Source organism: Anopheles gambiae, chromosome 2 (assembly GCF_943734735.2).
Source record: "Anopheles gambiae chromosome 2, idAnoGambNW_F1_1, whole genome shotgun sequence".
Taxonomy (NCBI): domain Eukaryota; kingdom Metazoa; phylum Arthropoda; class Insecta; order Diptera; family Culicidae; genus Anopheles; species Anopheles gambiae.
In genome coordinates, this window is record NC_064601.1 from 109543905 (window position 1) to 109560067 (window position 16163).

Genomic DNA, 16163 nt, shown 5'->3' on the forward strand with positions numbered 1-16163 from the left:
AGAAGGAGACGAAGCATTAGGGATCCATTTTGCGCTGGGCAAGCAGCTTGACCTTACTGGTTGTCATCGATCTCGAGCACGATCTCGTGCATGCCGTACTTGTCCGGCACGAAGGTGCCCTCGCCCCGCGCACCCAGCCGCACCTGCTGGAGCGTGTTCGTGTTGGGCATGCCGACGTACGCCCGCACCCGCGACATGTCGACATCGCGCGACAGCGCCTCGACCCGGAACTCGGTCGGCTCGCCGACCCGCCCGGAGGTGCTCTCGAGCTGCACCGTCAGCATGTTCGCTAGCGGCGGGCGCGGGACGACCCACCGCAGCCAGGTCGTGTACGCCATCACGCCCAGATGCTCCTCGTCGGCCGTGGCCATATCCTTCGCGGCCAGCACGGGCTTAACGCCCAGCTTGAGGCCACCGTCGATCACCTTCTGCTGGTTGCTCTCCCACTGGGACGGGTCCGAGCTGAGCTTGTGCGGGTCGGGCACCGGGCCGCCAAGATCTTTGATGATTTCGCAGAACACTTTTCCATCGTTGAAGTCACTCTGATGGAGGGAGGAGAAGAAAAGCCCAGTTAATAAGGATATGGGCATTCGAATGGACAGCAACAACTCACCGTAAAGTTGGTCACAGGGCGCTTGATCTGTCCGTTCACCCACTTCATCGTCGCGTTGTAGCCCGGTCCGCCCGGGCGCATGAAGTAGGACAGGTACGTCATGCCGGACAGCTCGTCCAGCCAGCGTGAAGCGAGATACTCCGGCTCGAGCACCTTCGGTATGCCGAACCGCTCGTACGCCAGGTTCATGGCCCGCTCGCAGTTGCGCACCGATTCGCTCTGGTTGAGCGTGCGCCAGTGCGGGAACAGGCCCGGCTCGCAGTAGTCCAGCAGGGCGGACAGCAGCACGCCACTGTTCCAGTCCGTGGTCAGATTGCTCACCTTGCAGTCGGGCAGGGCGGCCTGCAGCCAGGCGAGCATCAGCTTGCGCGGCGGGAACTTACTGCGCCCGATCTGGTAGCGCACGATCAGCGACCAGATCAGGCCCAGGATGAGCTTCACGTTCCCGTTCACGATGTCCACGTTGCCGATGTTGACCAGCTTGACGCCGTCCGCCTCGATCGCGTTCAGCGCGGTGGTCACGTTCTCCAGGTAGTGGTGCTGGTTGGCGGGCCGTTTGTTCCAGGACGGCTTGAGTGGACGCTTCTGCAGCCCTTCGACGAGCGCACAGAGCAGTGTGCCGTCGCAAAAGTCCTCGTGGAACTCAATCACCTGTGGGGAAAGGTGGAGAATATCTCATTCCTGGGACTACGATGGCAAAACCACCCCTGCAGCCGTACTCACCTGAAGTCCAGACTCGCGCAGATGCTCGTTCACCCAGTTCTTGAACGTGTTGGCCTGAATCTCGACCCACAGGTCCTCATTTCCACGTATGTTCATGCCCTTGGCGGCTGTACCCTCGGGCGAGCGGGCCACCAGCCCGGCCTGGGTGATCTTCTGCAGCTCCGTCTTGCCATCTGGCGTGTGCTGCAGCAGCCCGGTGTGTGTGATTTTCGCTCCCTTCGGCAGCTCCATGTTGGGCGCTTGCTTGGTATGCTTTAGACGTTCTTCTCCTTCCTGCTCTTCGATCTTTGCGTGTTGTGGCGTTTAGGGCTCGCGCAGTGCTCCGGTGCTCAAAAACTATTGCTGCTCATTTTACGAACCTGTTTGCATAAAAAGGCAGAAAGTTTTACTTCTTCTGTTTTTGGAAGAGTGTATTTTAACGTTTTATTCTACTCCAAAAAATTAAAATTAAAAAGAGCGTAGAGTGCGTGTTCTATCGTTCACGAGCGTAGCTAGTCGAGTGAGCCGGTCGGCACGGTTGGCGGGTGGTTTTGTACGCGCTAACCGAAACACAAAGATCTTCGGCGTCGCGGAACGGATGTGAATGGGGTTTGGTGCTGCGCCAAAACGAAAACATTCATAACGCCATCAAGCGAAGGAAGGAAGTAGTGTACACACCGACAAACCGCTGTGTGCCACACATTGTCACCGACCGCCGATGGTCGTTGATTTGCAGCCGCTGATTGACGCGCTGTCGATGGTGATGATGAGGAGGAAGGAACGGAATAGTTTGCACCTAGGTTCCGGATAACGATAATAATGCGTCGCTGAAGGACCTCCACACATGGGAAGCGCGAAACAAGGCGTATGCGTATACGAAGGAAACCGCGCGAATGATAGTTTATTGGCAAAGCTGCGCTGTAAAACGTGATGACTTTTTCATGGTTAATTGAGCATAAATTCATAACGCGGTGTAGGCTTCTTTTGTTTTTGGGAACTTGGCCCATGATAAGTCTAGTAGCAAGCAGCTAGACAGATTGTGGCCGACATGATATCTTTATCGGATTTTTGTTTTGTTGGAGTTCTTTATGATTTATGTTGTTTGCTAATGCGCAGGATGTACGGTTCGCGTAGCTTTGGCAGAATCGGGTCGAGAGGTTATTAATCAAAAATTGCACAAAAAGCTTACACTTCCGAGTTTTCCCATCAATTAACTTTTGTGTTGGGGGTGTTCTGTGCTTCGGATATTTTTCGTATCCCTGTTGAAGTCCATGCGACGACTTGTCATAGACTGTCACATCATAAACAAGGTAACGTGTTACTCAATATCATAGATAGAGTTCAGAAAGTGTACTAACTACACCTTCTCCTTCTTCTTTTCTTAATGTCCTACGCGGACATGCAGGCCTATTAAGGCTTTCAAGACAGATTCTGTACCAAGCAGCCGGATGTAGTCAGACGGAGGGAGAGGAGGACCATATATGAGGCTTGAACCCATGACGGGCATGTTATTAAGTCTTACGATTTGACGACTATAGTACACAAACGCCCCATCACTATACTAACTACAGCTGATTCACGAGATACAGTATAATTAGAGACTGAAAACGGCCACAAAATATCGCGTATCTCGAGTTTCACGGTTTTTAGCCAAAATAACACTAATTTTTGTGCAATTTTACTACACTTAAAATCCGCCGCATTCGGCTTAACGAGAGATAGATGTAAAATACAATAATACTTTAAATGCTGAACTAATGCTAGTAGACGCTCATACAATCGAAAAACGACTAGAGGGAAGAACCTCATTGCGACTATTAGATGACAAGCGGTCCCATGGTACAGTCGTCAACTCTATTAGATGTCGCTCGCCATGGGTTCAAACCTAGAATGGACCGTCCCCCCGTAGCAAGGATTGACTATCCGTCTAAACGTCAAACATCATTGTGACTGGTCGAAGATTCTTTACGTTCCGATATTTTATAAAATTATGTAGTGAAAACTTATCCCTAACGCAACTTGCTTGCTTGTGCTGCCTGCCTCAGGACCTGGTTTTCATAAACAGTCGGAAATGCGTAAATATTATTGTGACGCTCCACTTGTACGAAACTGTTATGCCTTGAACTAGATATCGGTATGTGAATATTTATTTTACTCTTGGCGCATCTATTTCTATGGCGCATCTATTTAATAATTTTCTAAAAAATCACTTTCGCCTATTTTTCGACGATTTTAAAAGCTTTCTATACCTAGTAACAAGCACCTCGATCTACAGGGAATCTCAGAACAGTTCGGCCATCTTAGAAGTCGTATAGCATGTCGTGTCGTATTTTTTGAAACGTTTTCAATACGTTTTATCCAACGATATGCATAACCACACCACACTACAGAAGAGAATGCTCTATATAGGGACCGCCAATTACATCAGATCCTTTGAAAACTGCAGTCTTTCCAAAAAACAAACTAGTGTTTGACATTTGTGTACAATTTGTACAGTTTTCAGTGCTATAATCGAAGGAGATGTATATTTCCTACTTACAAATTGATCGTTAAAACCTTTAAAAGCATGGCATGTTCTCTTAAAACACCGCTTATAATACACCAAATTGTACCGATATTGATTCCTTTTCAATGGCGTTTCTTAATCATACTTTTACCATTCTACAAAAAATCAAATCTCTGCTTTTAGTTTGTTATCGAATATGCCATTTTTTAAATGATGTTCACCTGTTGACTGCGTTATTCCTACTTGCAACAAGAAACGTAAAAGTAAACTGTATATCGTTATCGGAATAATTAATATTAGGAATGAGCGATTTCATTATTTACTATTTTTTTAAGCTTTTCACTCACTAAAGCTAGTAACTGAAAATATGTTTAAACAAATGTTTTAACACATGACTCATGTCTGGTTGAAGTTTGCTTATTTGCTTTCCTCCTTTTTCTTTAGAATGTACAACTATCTAAAAACATGTGTTTCCCAAGTGAAACTGAAGCCATGCTGTTATTTCCATTCTCTTTCACTCTTCTCTCGCTCTCTCTCTCTCTCTTTCTTACACCCTCTTCTTTTGCCCATTTGCACATGTGTGTAAATGCTGACCATTTCCACTGGTGAAGATGACGTAACGCAGTGCGCACAGCATACCACCACGACAGAGCGCGAAAACAAAATCGGTCACCACACCGGTGCGCGCCGCACACTCAAGGTGGGGGGAAGCTCTCCCCGCATTCCTCGCAAGCATCAGTTCCACCCTCTGAACACCCACCCACTGGCTTTACAGGTGTAATAGTACGAGCTGGCACTCTGTTTGCGTGTGGCTGTGTGCATACGTTGAACGCGATCGTCACAAACACAACGATCGTGAATAGTCGTCGACTGTTGTTTACCGTCACAACCCGCCGGCTGTGAGCAGCGCTGTTGGGTGCGACAAAAAGTGTGTGTATTTTAAAGGAAAACTATTAGAAAAAAGTATCTTATTGTACAATTTATTTTTAATTATTGGACAATGTTTTAATTGCATTGGGGAGTTTCCTGCTTTGTAATGTATTGCCACACCGTTTAACCCGCGAGATGGCTGCATGATGACGCGAGCTTACAACCAGCACACAGGCGCGATGTCATTGTGCCCGCGGTCGTCCCTGGTTGTTGATTTGTTGATCAATCAACAGTAAAATTCCTTACGCGGCGGTGAGCTCATAAACCCGCTCGGAAGGTTCGTCGCTTGGTGGCGCGGCTTTAATTGTGGCTCGCTTTGCTTCTTCTAATGAATATTCAACTAAATGCTCACCTTCTAGCCTGCCATCTGCTGGTTGTGGCGGCATTCACATGAGCAATGGCAGTAAGGTGCCGCGTCGCCATCGCGAGGCCAGGTGACATCGCCATCGGCAAACACGCGCGCCACATGCACATGGCGATCGAACGGCGGAAGTGGAATGACAACGCACTCGGAAAGGTGTGACCCGGGTGGTGCCGTGGACTCCGGAGTCAAACCAGCATAAAACCCTCCCCGGGTGCGTTGACGCATTGGCGCGGTTTTGGAATCGTTCGCACTACGCAGCTCCATATTGGAAAACCTATTAAATCATGACGTGTGCTATTTCTGCGTTCACGATGGCCGGAAACCGAATGGAGCACACATCGATATCGATAAACCGCCTCATTATCTATTACTTTACGAGACAGGTTGGTCACGCATGGGGACGGCCTTTTCTTTATTCAAAAAAAGCTCACTATAGCGACAGCATTGCAGGAGAGTTTCCTTCTACAGCCTGCCTGCCAATAAGCAGATGATAAGTTGCTGTGTGTTTTTCAGTGTGTTTTGTTTGATGGCCTTTTGCATCAAATGGAGGGAAGGTAATCGGTCACATTATCATTTTGCTTCTCTTTTTTTGTACAACCAAACAAGCAAACAAACAATCAAACAACCGGGCGCCGAAGGTCAGCCCGCACGAGTATGGCATTTGTATTGAATAAAAGTGCTGTTGCTGATCGACGGTGATTTCAATCAACGATCGTCGTCCTCTTGATAGCTGATCGTGCTGCTGGCACTGCCATTTCAAATCCTCAATCCTCACAACTCACCTTTTACATACCAGTTTTTTGTGTTGTTTTGCTTTGTTTGTTTGGCTCAATAAAATGGTTGCAAAGGTGTAGTAAATACAAAAGTAAATGGATGGACTCCAATATACACTGGCACACTTCAGCCAGCCGGTCGATTTTTTTTCCGGAGTCCATCATCAGTAACCGGTCACGAAATGCAACCAATTGGACTTTCAAACGTCCTGGTCACTGGGGCTTGGGAAGGGGAATCAAACCACACACTCCTTCTCACACCTTGCTTGCTCTTCGGCTTGCAAGACACTTGCTTTTTCGGCTGCACTCGTTGGCGTCGTCGCATGTCTAGTTTTCCCGCTACGCATCGATAGGTTTTGAGGTTATGAAGAGGAGCCTGGTTGGAGGAGGAGCAGCGGGTACGGAGTTTTGAAACGTTTTGGAAAAATGGAAAGGTTTCAGCGGCAAGCACTGGCCCGCAGCTGCCAAAAAACAAACGGGAAGCGTCGAAATACGAATGCCTAAAGCGTCGCGAGGTGTGAGCTTTTGGTTTGTGCACGGTTCGGTGGTGCTTGGCAATTTGCGCCGTGCCGTGCCAGGAAGCATAAATATTGTACCCCAATTAGTTTGCCCTTTTTTCTTCTTCTTCTTCTTCTTCTTCTTCTTGGGTTTTTAAACGATCCCAAAACCGTCACATTTGTGACTTTGGCAGAGATCTTCATTGGTGTCGCTGTTGCCCACTTTTTCCCCTCCCAGCTGATCGGAATGATCGTATTAAAAGGCCTTTCAATCCAACTGTCTCGCTCTCTCTCTGCCTCTCTCTTCTTTGATTATGTAATAACTACAATCTTGTACTACATACCAATCCCTCCCGAAAAGAAAAAAAAACCGGTACCAAACCCTTTGCCGACCCAAATTGTTGGTCCGGTTATTGGACGCTACCTGCGGCGGGTAGAGGCTTTGCGGCCAAAAATCACCACAATCAATTACGATTGGTGCGTACCGTGCTCGCGCGCACAGCTGGTCGTGGAGGAAGCAATGAGCTAGAAAATAATTGAAACACAAATCGCACCGCGAGAGTCCGTCGCGAACGAACGTGCGAATCTTATCTTGATACGGTAGCCCGGTAGCCAACGATTGAGCACCCGCAATACTACCAACCCCACCTGACATAATGGCGATGGTGGGTTAATTAAGACCGCGTCAGCCAATCCAGCAGTAGGTCGTTCGTTGCTCTCTGACACGCTCTCCGGCTAATAGTTTTGTGTTGCGTTTTGTGCGCTTCTCGGTTTTCTCGGCGTTCGCGAAAGTCGCTACCGGCAGAAGGAAATGGGACGGTATGAAAATTGTGTCACCCGAACTGTCTCTTCGGCTGCTCAGGCCTGCCAACAACTTTACCATAATGATAATCGCCTGCGTCCGCCCCAGTAGGGGTGGAGAAAGAGAAAAGCTACGAAGAGATTTAATAATAAAAAAAATCATCTCCCTTGACTGTGGGAACCTTGACTGGCGAAGATAAACTGCCGTCGCGCTATCGATGCTGATGGTCATGTCGAATGAATGGGAGAAGGCATAGCACTGAGCGGTAGACTGAATTGGCAGGAGGAGAAAATAATACGCGCCACACATCAAGCTTGAGACGACGGTTGAGGGTCGGCGAAGAGGTCAGCCCGTTGACTAATAACCGCACAATCATTAGGGTTCAAAGCGATCGAAATGGCATATCGTACATGGCAATTCCGACCGACCGAACAATTCCGAAACGCAACCTTGAGCCCTCTTCTCCTGCATGAGTCCGCTTGCCTTTTGTGATAATGCACATCCACAACATCCTTTATGCTGAAATATGACAACCGCGAAGGACTTTCCGGGCTTTTAATATCGTTGCGTTACCTTTTTCTGCGCGCGCCCAATATGGAAGTTCGACAATGTCGCTCGGTTTAATTGAATGTTTCATGCTAAAACAACAAAAAAAAAATGCAAAGAATTCTTCACGACGGCGCCTTACACCAGACCTTGTTTTGGGGGGTTTGGGGACGACCGCCCAACCAAAACAAGAGACGGTGCGCTGAAGTTATTATCAAATTAGCACTCCGATTCGATGGGAGGCAGCGTTGATGCTCCGTCGAAGATGCCGCTCGCAAAGACAAAAACAAATCATTCAATTTGAGTCTTTGCACGGTTGTTGGGGGTAGATTTCTTTTTGTTTGCCGCCCTGTCTAATGAGTCTAATTCATCGAGCTGCGAAGTGGGCCACCCGGTGAATGTGCTACCAGCGGTGTGCGGCTGCTGCTTGGTCATTCCCGGTCGTAGAGAGCGGTAATCATCAGTGCAGCGGAATAAATGACAAAATAAATCCAGGCACTGTGTAATTGCACAATTAATTCCCAAACCGTGGATGGTTTTCGTTTCTATGCCGCCCCACGTCATCATGTTTTGCACATCAAACGGCTATTGTTGTTACCCTTTTTTGACATTTCAATGCCCTTGCAGTAGGTCAACTGTTCAGACACACAAAAAGCGTGCATAAAAACACGCACGTGCTTAAGGTTCATCGTGTCATCAGATTTAATTCGGTTGATAAGCGCTCCTCCACCAACCTCCGCGGTAGCTTCTCACTTAAACACTTCATTAACATAGAGTTCCATCCATACATTTCGCATTTGCTTATCTGCTGCTACCTCTCCTAGCCGGGCTTGCAGGGAATCTGCTCTCTTCCCCGGAAACCTTGAAACCAGCGATAAATGGGCAAAGTGCTGTGAGAACGTGTCAGGGTCGGTTCCCAGCAGCTCGAGTCAAGCAGCTCGCTCGAAATTAAAGGCCCTGCGCCATTGTTCGGCCCGTTCGAAGTGCAGCTGGCTACATAGCTGGCCCTCGCTAATGCACCTTTTTGTTCAACGGTATGTAGAATTAAATGGATTGCACGTGCACAGCTGTGTGTGCAGTTCGAGGCAGCAGCAGCAGTGGCACGATCGCATCTTGAGTGATGAGCCCTGTTTTTTGCTGTTGTTGTTGTTCTACTGTCTGCGTTACAATGAGAAAGAAGAAATGTCGCGGCGTGATTCAACGTGTACGTTGAACAGGAATGTAATTGGAGCACGTGGGGAAGGAGCGCATTCCCCACACCGGAAGCGAAATGGCTTGATCACTACTTGATGGAGGGGGGAGGGGCTGTTAATCACGTAATGGATCAAATTTGTTAAATTATATTGCATGAATTGTTATTGCGCTGTGTTGAGGTGGCCGGAATTCGAAAGCAGGTTCGTCGCTTATGTGATCACGTATGAGCCTTTTGATGTATCGGGGGGTGTGATTAAAAAGGCGTTTCCTCGTCCCTATCAACACGCCCACCGGGTGGTGATGGGTTGGTACTACGAATTGATTGATGATTGTCCACAGAGAGAAAAAATTGAGTAAATTAAATAACGTTCGTCACTTTAAGTCTTTTGATTATGACCGATGTGTATGAGTTGGAGGATTATTGCTTTCTATTGTGTAACAGGTGTCAATCATTCCAATCGACTCGTTTGCATTTAAAATTAAAATACTCTTATTTTAATCCATCCGTCATGTCGCAGGAGAAATATTTTTAGGTTCGTCACTTTGAGTCTTTTTATTAGTGGTGCATGGTGTGATCATACATGCCTTGAACGATCATCAGTTAAGTCTTCTAACTGGTGGCATAGTTCAAGTGTTTTAACAGGAGACAGCTATACAAACTGAAACGCTTGCAAATAAATCATAATACATTGTTTAAAACCACATTGCATGAGTACCTTGACGCCGTTGAGGTTCGTCACTTTGAATCTCTTGATAGGCGGCAACAGTGTGCAAGGCTCATACGTTCGTCGCTTTAAGTCTTTTATGGCACAGTTGAAATCTTTTAACAGGTGACAACCGTACAAATCCACATGTTAGTATTTAAATCATAATACTTTGTTTAAAACTCTGCTCCACATCGTATGAGTATCTTCAGCTATTTGAGGTTCGTCACTTTGAGTCTTTGGATAAGTGGCAACAGCTAGCAAAGAAACGTTTCCATTCAGAAATCAAACCGTACACGCCTATTTACGATCATGTGGCAAACGATTAGAAATCGCTTAATGTATGCCAAAACCTGTATACAGTTGATGCCTTCCTCATCCCCCCTCCATCACATGAATGGAGTTGATTGATCGATAATGTGTGTGTTTTTTTCTTCTCCTATTGGCAAATCTCCATCACCACCGGGTACGCCCCCGCACGTTCGCTTCATCTATTTCCGGTGGTTCCGGTCTTTTGCCGAGCTCGCGTTCGAAAGTGAATCTGAATACGAGCAACCACGCGCGATATGTGCGGGAGCGTTCGTTACACGGTGCTGCTGCTGCTACCCTTACTCCCTCGATCGCGATCCCATTTCGACCTACGGTAAAAATGCAAATCGCAATCGCAACACCCCTACGCACCTAGCTTGGTTCGAGCTGGGTTGTTCGATCGTTTGCAAGCGTCTGGCGGTGGCCGCCAGCAACGCCAGCAACCCCAGGGACGTTAGCCCGTGTTTGCGATGCTGCGTTGGAGTGCTCGGAATTGAATACAGAAACACTCGGAGGACGCGGGCATTCCTCGGGTCTGCGTTGCTCTGCGTTGGTTACGCGGTCATACCACTCGCCGAAGGTGAGAAGAAGGCGCCCCGGATCTGTTGGCGACGATGACGCCATCGCGTTTTTTTTTTTTGTTCGCACTGCAGATGCGTAGGATGCGTGCCCCGGCTGGTGTTAGCCACCGTAGAACTTAACCTACAAAAATCACCTTCCTCCCGAAATGATTCGTGTATTTGGATTTTTACGCTCGCCTGTATGTGTGCCCTCTGCGTGTGCGTGTGCGGTTGTGCTCTACACGTCGAGGTTCCCCTCGCGCGCCTTATTTGGAGCGTTGTTGCGTACGATCGAACACGATGGAATGTCATAATGTTATAAAAATAATAGAAACACGCGTTCGAGAACGTTGCCAGGCGCAGCGGAGCGTGCGAGAAGGATTTACTTTCGATTTTTTGTTTTTGTTTTTCGAACGATCGTGAAAGTTTTCGAAACGGAGCGGAGGGTATCCGTATCGTCCGGTTGCACGATAAGATCCTTTGCCGGGTACGATACGCGAGTTGCTTCATTCTGTCGTCGTCTCGTCGTCCGTCACTTTCGTTGGCGCAACGTCCGGCGGCAACTCGCCGCGCAATTAACACACAACCGCACCGCCACCCCCGGGTTGGCCCCACTATTGCGCTTGATTGGAAGAATGAAGCTTCAAAGAGTGAGTGGCGCAAAAAAGAGAAAAAAATGCGCAAACGCGTGTAGCAGAATCCGAAGGAGAAAAGAGCGAGAAATAAAGCCTCGCTCCTTGCCGAGACGAAACGCGCGATGCTGGACCATGCGGCCGAAATGCGTCGCAGACTGGTTTTTTTTTAAGCTCGTCTCACCTACACGCGCACTGATACAGTGAGTCTCTCTCCTACTCACTCACTCTCGAGCTCTCTCTCTCTCTTTCTCTGTCTCTTGCTTTATACACATAAGGGTAGTAGCACCACCAAAACAAATCACCCACAGGGGTGGTTTTGAGGGGTGAAGGCTTAAGGGGGGGGGGGGGGGGGGGGGTTTGCGTTGGTCATTGAAAAGGTCTGAGACCGTAGCGCGAAGGTAGAAGGACACCCTACCGATGGCAATTGCGAAGAAAAGCCCATCCGCTTGCCATGCAACCGAACCGTTCGGCTATGTTTGGGCCGAATCAAGCGAACATATGGGAGAAGAACACGTTCGTTTCAAATCCTCCCGTGTACATAAGAGTATGTTGAAAAATGAGCAATAAAATATGAATATTACCCGCAGTGCTTTCATTGCTTTCCTTTCTGTTTTTTTGAAACCAGTTCCAATCCGATTACGTTTTTCAGCAGCTTCCCAGCTTCCCCAGCCGTACAAGAGGGGGATGTGTAAACTGTACAATCTGGCAAGGAAAAAGCACTTGCAATCCAATCCAGTCGCACACAAAACAAACAACACTCGCAACACTGTGCTTGCGCCTTTGTCCACCCCTGTGTCCCGGTGGCCGGAATGGTATTTGACCGTTGCGTAATTTGTTTGCCTTATTACATAAACTTCGGTAAACTTCGCTCCCTGTGCAGTACGCGACACTCTCGCCTGGGCTGTACAGTGGTGTTAAGTGGTTCTGTACGATTACAGCAAAGACGGAATACACGCAACAAACGTTGCCGCTTCGACCTAGAAAGCTAACCTTCTCCCCCTAATCATCGTAAACGTTACGACCGGAACAAGTGTGTAGACCTGAGTTGGTGGGTTTTAAAGGTGTTTGAGTGTACGTTACGTTTTGTTACCGATTTACTGTCCCAATGGGTGTTACAAAATGGTGACTTAGATGCTTTTTTTTTTTGCTCAATCTTGTCGCAAGGTCACATTCATGGTGAGAAAGGAGAGAGGGGGAGGGGGTACATGTATGGGCGGGCTCGCGACACTGGAACAACACCAACACACAAACACACACTCCACATCCGCAAACACAAGAAAGAAGGCACACATGGCAAACAGCAAATCGTCGAAGCAAGCCCTTGCGTTGCTAAGGTTCGTCGCTAGGCGTTGCGCTGAAATCTATCGTTTTTCTATCGCGCGGGGATTGTCTGTAAATCCGCCGTAAAACACTTTCGTTCTCTTTCTTTCGTCACTGTTTATTTCGCGCTTGATGGTGATGCTGTCCTCCTAACACAACCAGCAACCACACCTACACACTAATGTACACTTTTTTCTGAATTGTGACACATTTTATTATTCACCTCACACCGTTCAGTGCGCACGCGCGGGCACATGAACTCGCCCGATCACCATCATAAGCCGCTGTGTGGTGTGCCCGCACGGCGTTACTATTTTTGGGATGATTTCATTTTTGTAAAAATATTCCCCCGCAACCCCACCACACAATCACTGCGGTGCACTCACAAAACGTACACAAAGACACACCGCGCACAGTGGTTTTGATGAAACTGCATTGTTTAGTCGGGGTGACGCGATATGATGATGATGCTGGGGTACTTGCCGCTCGGAAAGCGGAAGTGTTCAGCTGGAGCTGTTGGTGGTGGTAGTGATGCTGGACCGAAAGGGTGTTTTTCTCTTTTTTTGAAATCAAGATCTCGTCTGAACAATAGCACAGCGATACCGAACCGTTGACCACCCGTCGTTGGGGTGTAAGTGTGTAAAAAGGCAAAAGGAAACGGAAAGGGTTCGCGCGACGTGAGCGATGGAATGGGAGTCTCCCTTTCCCTTTGCCAGGTAACTCCGCTACACACACCTCGCCGCCCTACGGGATACGGTTTCGCGCTTGCACAATATATCTTCAAGGTGCGCCATCTTAATCCTCCGCCCTTTTTTTGCTTGCTTGCTTGCTTGTGTCACACACCACCTTCACACACACACACACACTGGCGGACGGTTACACACAGAGATCAGTAGGCGCGGATGCACTTCAGCCTCGGCGATGTGATTCATGCGATTTATGCGCGCACATTCCTGGAAACTGAACTGAACGCCCTGCCTTTGCCCCTGCCTGCCCTTTTCCCGCCCTTTTGCAGCACGTTCTTCCGCACCCGCTCACTCACACCAGCTCAAACACTAGCTCGCTTGCTCACTCGCACTTGCGGCAGCAACTCACCTGTGCGGATTCTTCGCAGCAACATCAGCACGGCGACGCCACACGCTACTGTGCTCTGTGTGTGAACAATCTTCTAACAGCACACGATGAAACTGATGGCAAATGTGTACGCCCTGCAACGACCGCACCTTGTTGATTAGAAACAATCACGCACACATACACACACACTGGTTTTGATTTGACGGTAAACAACAATATTGTTCCACTGTGGTGAACGTCAAACCGTTCAGCTTGATCCGGGGACCGGAGTTACGTGCGTCCGAACGCTTGCGCTGCTCGACAGTTTTTGTGACGGTCGGTGCTGCGATGGTTGAGCGGTTGCGGGTCTCGGTGCTCGTTGAGAGATGCCCTCTCTGGTTGCCTGGTTGCTGCACTATGGGCCGGATGGTGGAAAGATAGAGCGAATGAGATTGAGAAATGAAAAAAGCATGAGAAATTGTTGATTTTTGTTTGTTTTATAGAATATTTGTTCGCTATTAAAAAAACATAATAAAAAATTAAAATGGAAAAAATCAACATAAAAACGATACAAATTAAACTGGTAAAGAAAATAAATTTACCGAGAAAGCGCTAAAAGGGCTAAGCCGTCACGATGGGTAGCGGGGTTGTCAAACTCCCGACTAACGTTAAATAATCTTTCGGCAGAGCGACCAAGAATAACACATATATAATTTTAATTTTTAATTCGCTTACAGTATCATAAAACTAATCTAGCAACTTACCTTAACCAAAGTCTTTTTGTTTAAAAACGTGAAATTTCATACGTTCTCGGAATTCGTGTTTTTCAGCTAAAATGCATTTGTTTAAAGATCGTTTTCTCAAGTACCTTTATGATACTAGACTCTTTTACACTCCTACTGCTTTGAGGTACTCTGTCCAACTCAGATTGAAACCAATGGTCGCTCAGATATAATCATTTAAAAACCTGTACAAAGACTCCAACCCATTGAAATCTTTTAGAGCGTTTTGCCTTTTTCGTAGAATATGGTTCGTATACTTCCGTTGGTTCATCGCACCACTGCTTGTACGACAATTATTCAGAGGAGATACAATTATTAAGGGGACATGTGTGCTCCTAGTTTCCCAGTGCCTAGTTCAACCATTTGTATAGACCTCAGCTGTGGTCGGTTGCGTACAGCTCTTTATACCTTTTTGGCGGTTTTCCTTTTTAAACCATTTCTGTCACACCATTAGGAATTGGTTTTCATAAGTTTTAGACTTTCCTAAAAAATGCAAACAAGTTTTTTTCGGTACTAACTATTTCAAAAAAAATATCGAAAAAGATTAAAAAACGTAACAAAAATTATAACATATGAGCAAAAGCTCCAACTAAAATGCTTTTTAACGAATGGTGTTGAGAACTTTCAGTGCAAGCTGTTCCGAACGCATTAGCATAAGCTTGCAGCATGAGCTTGAAGCGGAAGCTTCATGGAAGCTTTTGCTTTTTTAGGGGTGGATCGGAAAGTGTTACTGGAGGGTTGAAGAATCTTTACGTTAATGTTTGAGTGATTTATAAAAAAAGGTTTGATGGCGAGATTTTTAGTGTTAACATGTTTTATTTTTTTTTTTAATTTCTTATACAGTTCGACCTCACTGGTAATAATTTCAATTTCACTGACAATTGTTTTGTTGTTTTTTTTTTTATATCGGATTTTGCATACCAAACTGTTAAGCCAATTATCGAGCGTTTAACCAAAACGCGTTAAACTTTTGAATTCTGACTGCACAAATGTTCTTCTTCTTATTGGCATGGTAATGTCAGCTTATACAGGCTTTTGAATTTTAGTTAGTACCATGCAACCGGATAGTCGGTCCTTCCTATGATGCTTAAACCCACGACGGGCATGTTATTAAGCCCTGTGAGTTGACGACTGTATCGCGGGGCCGTCCCTTTAGCTTCCAACTTTAAATCTAACGTATTCAATATTTCAAAAACAAAGAATCCCTTTCTTACTTTCTTTTTTGTACTTACCACTTACTTGTCCTTTAAGCAGGCGAATATACATTTCTTCCTTCACCAATAAGCTTATCCTAATCCAAGTACTCATTTTTTTATCCTTCCAAATCCTTCCACGTCACTTCCAATAAGAATTTTCTGGGAACCCGGACAATCCAGTCCGAGCGGATTATCGGGTATTCGTGGAAGGGTGCAATTTAGTATAAAAGTAGGCCATGTTTTCCCTAAAGAGAGATTCAAACGCAGAGATTTAAGAGGCGAAAGAACTCCGTTGGAGCCAAAGCCTCTATAAACTATTCAAACAACAACAATTCAAACGCAGAGGTTCTTGGAGTTAACACCTTTAATTCTTATGGCCAAAATAGGACAGAGCCCCTGGATTTCCAAGCTGAACGCTCCGACTGTATAGGCTTCCAAACCTTTGGATCAGAAGAATCTAAGGGGATCGACTGGTTAGTAGGCAAAGTGTCAAAGGCTCTATCCAAAAGTCAGCTGTTTGTTTTTCCTCCGCTACGATCCTGCAACTCTTGCGGTGGGCCAATCCAATAGGCCTGCTGGAGAAGCCCGGCTCGTAACACTTACCTTTCGTTGGTTCCATTTAAACATATTTTCTTTCATCCGCCAAAAATACCAAAATCCAACAAATACCCTTTAAA

General features: G+C 46.8%; 1 protein-coding gene across 2 annotated transcripts in view; it reads right to left on the reverse strand.

Annotated features, from left to right (window-relative positions):
* Positions 1-13856, reverse strand: part of LOC1270096 (filamin-C) — a 40387-nt gene extending 26531 nt beyond the window's left edge. The window contains exons 1-4 of one of the 2 annotated variants that reach the window (XM_061648235.1): positions 13551-13853; positions 1337-1695; positions 614-1264; positions 58-542 (exon numbers count right to left, since the gene is read on the reverse strand). In XM_061648235.1, coding sequence (XP_061504219.1) covers positions 58-542; positions 614-1264; positions 1337-1567 — 1367 coding nt within the window. In that variant the 5' untranslated portion in view covers positions 1568-1695; positions 13551-13853. Of the gene's footprint in view, positions 1-57; positions 543-613; positions 1265-1336; positions 1696-13550 lie in introns of both variants that reach the window. The other variant, XM_061648240.1, reaches the window with a different exon arrangement.
* Between the last annotated feature and the right edge of the window lie 2307 nt (positions 13857-16163).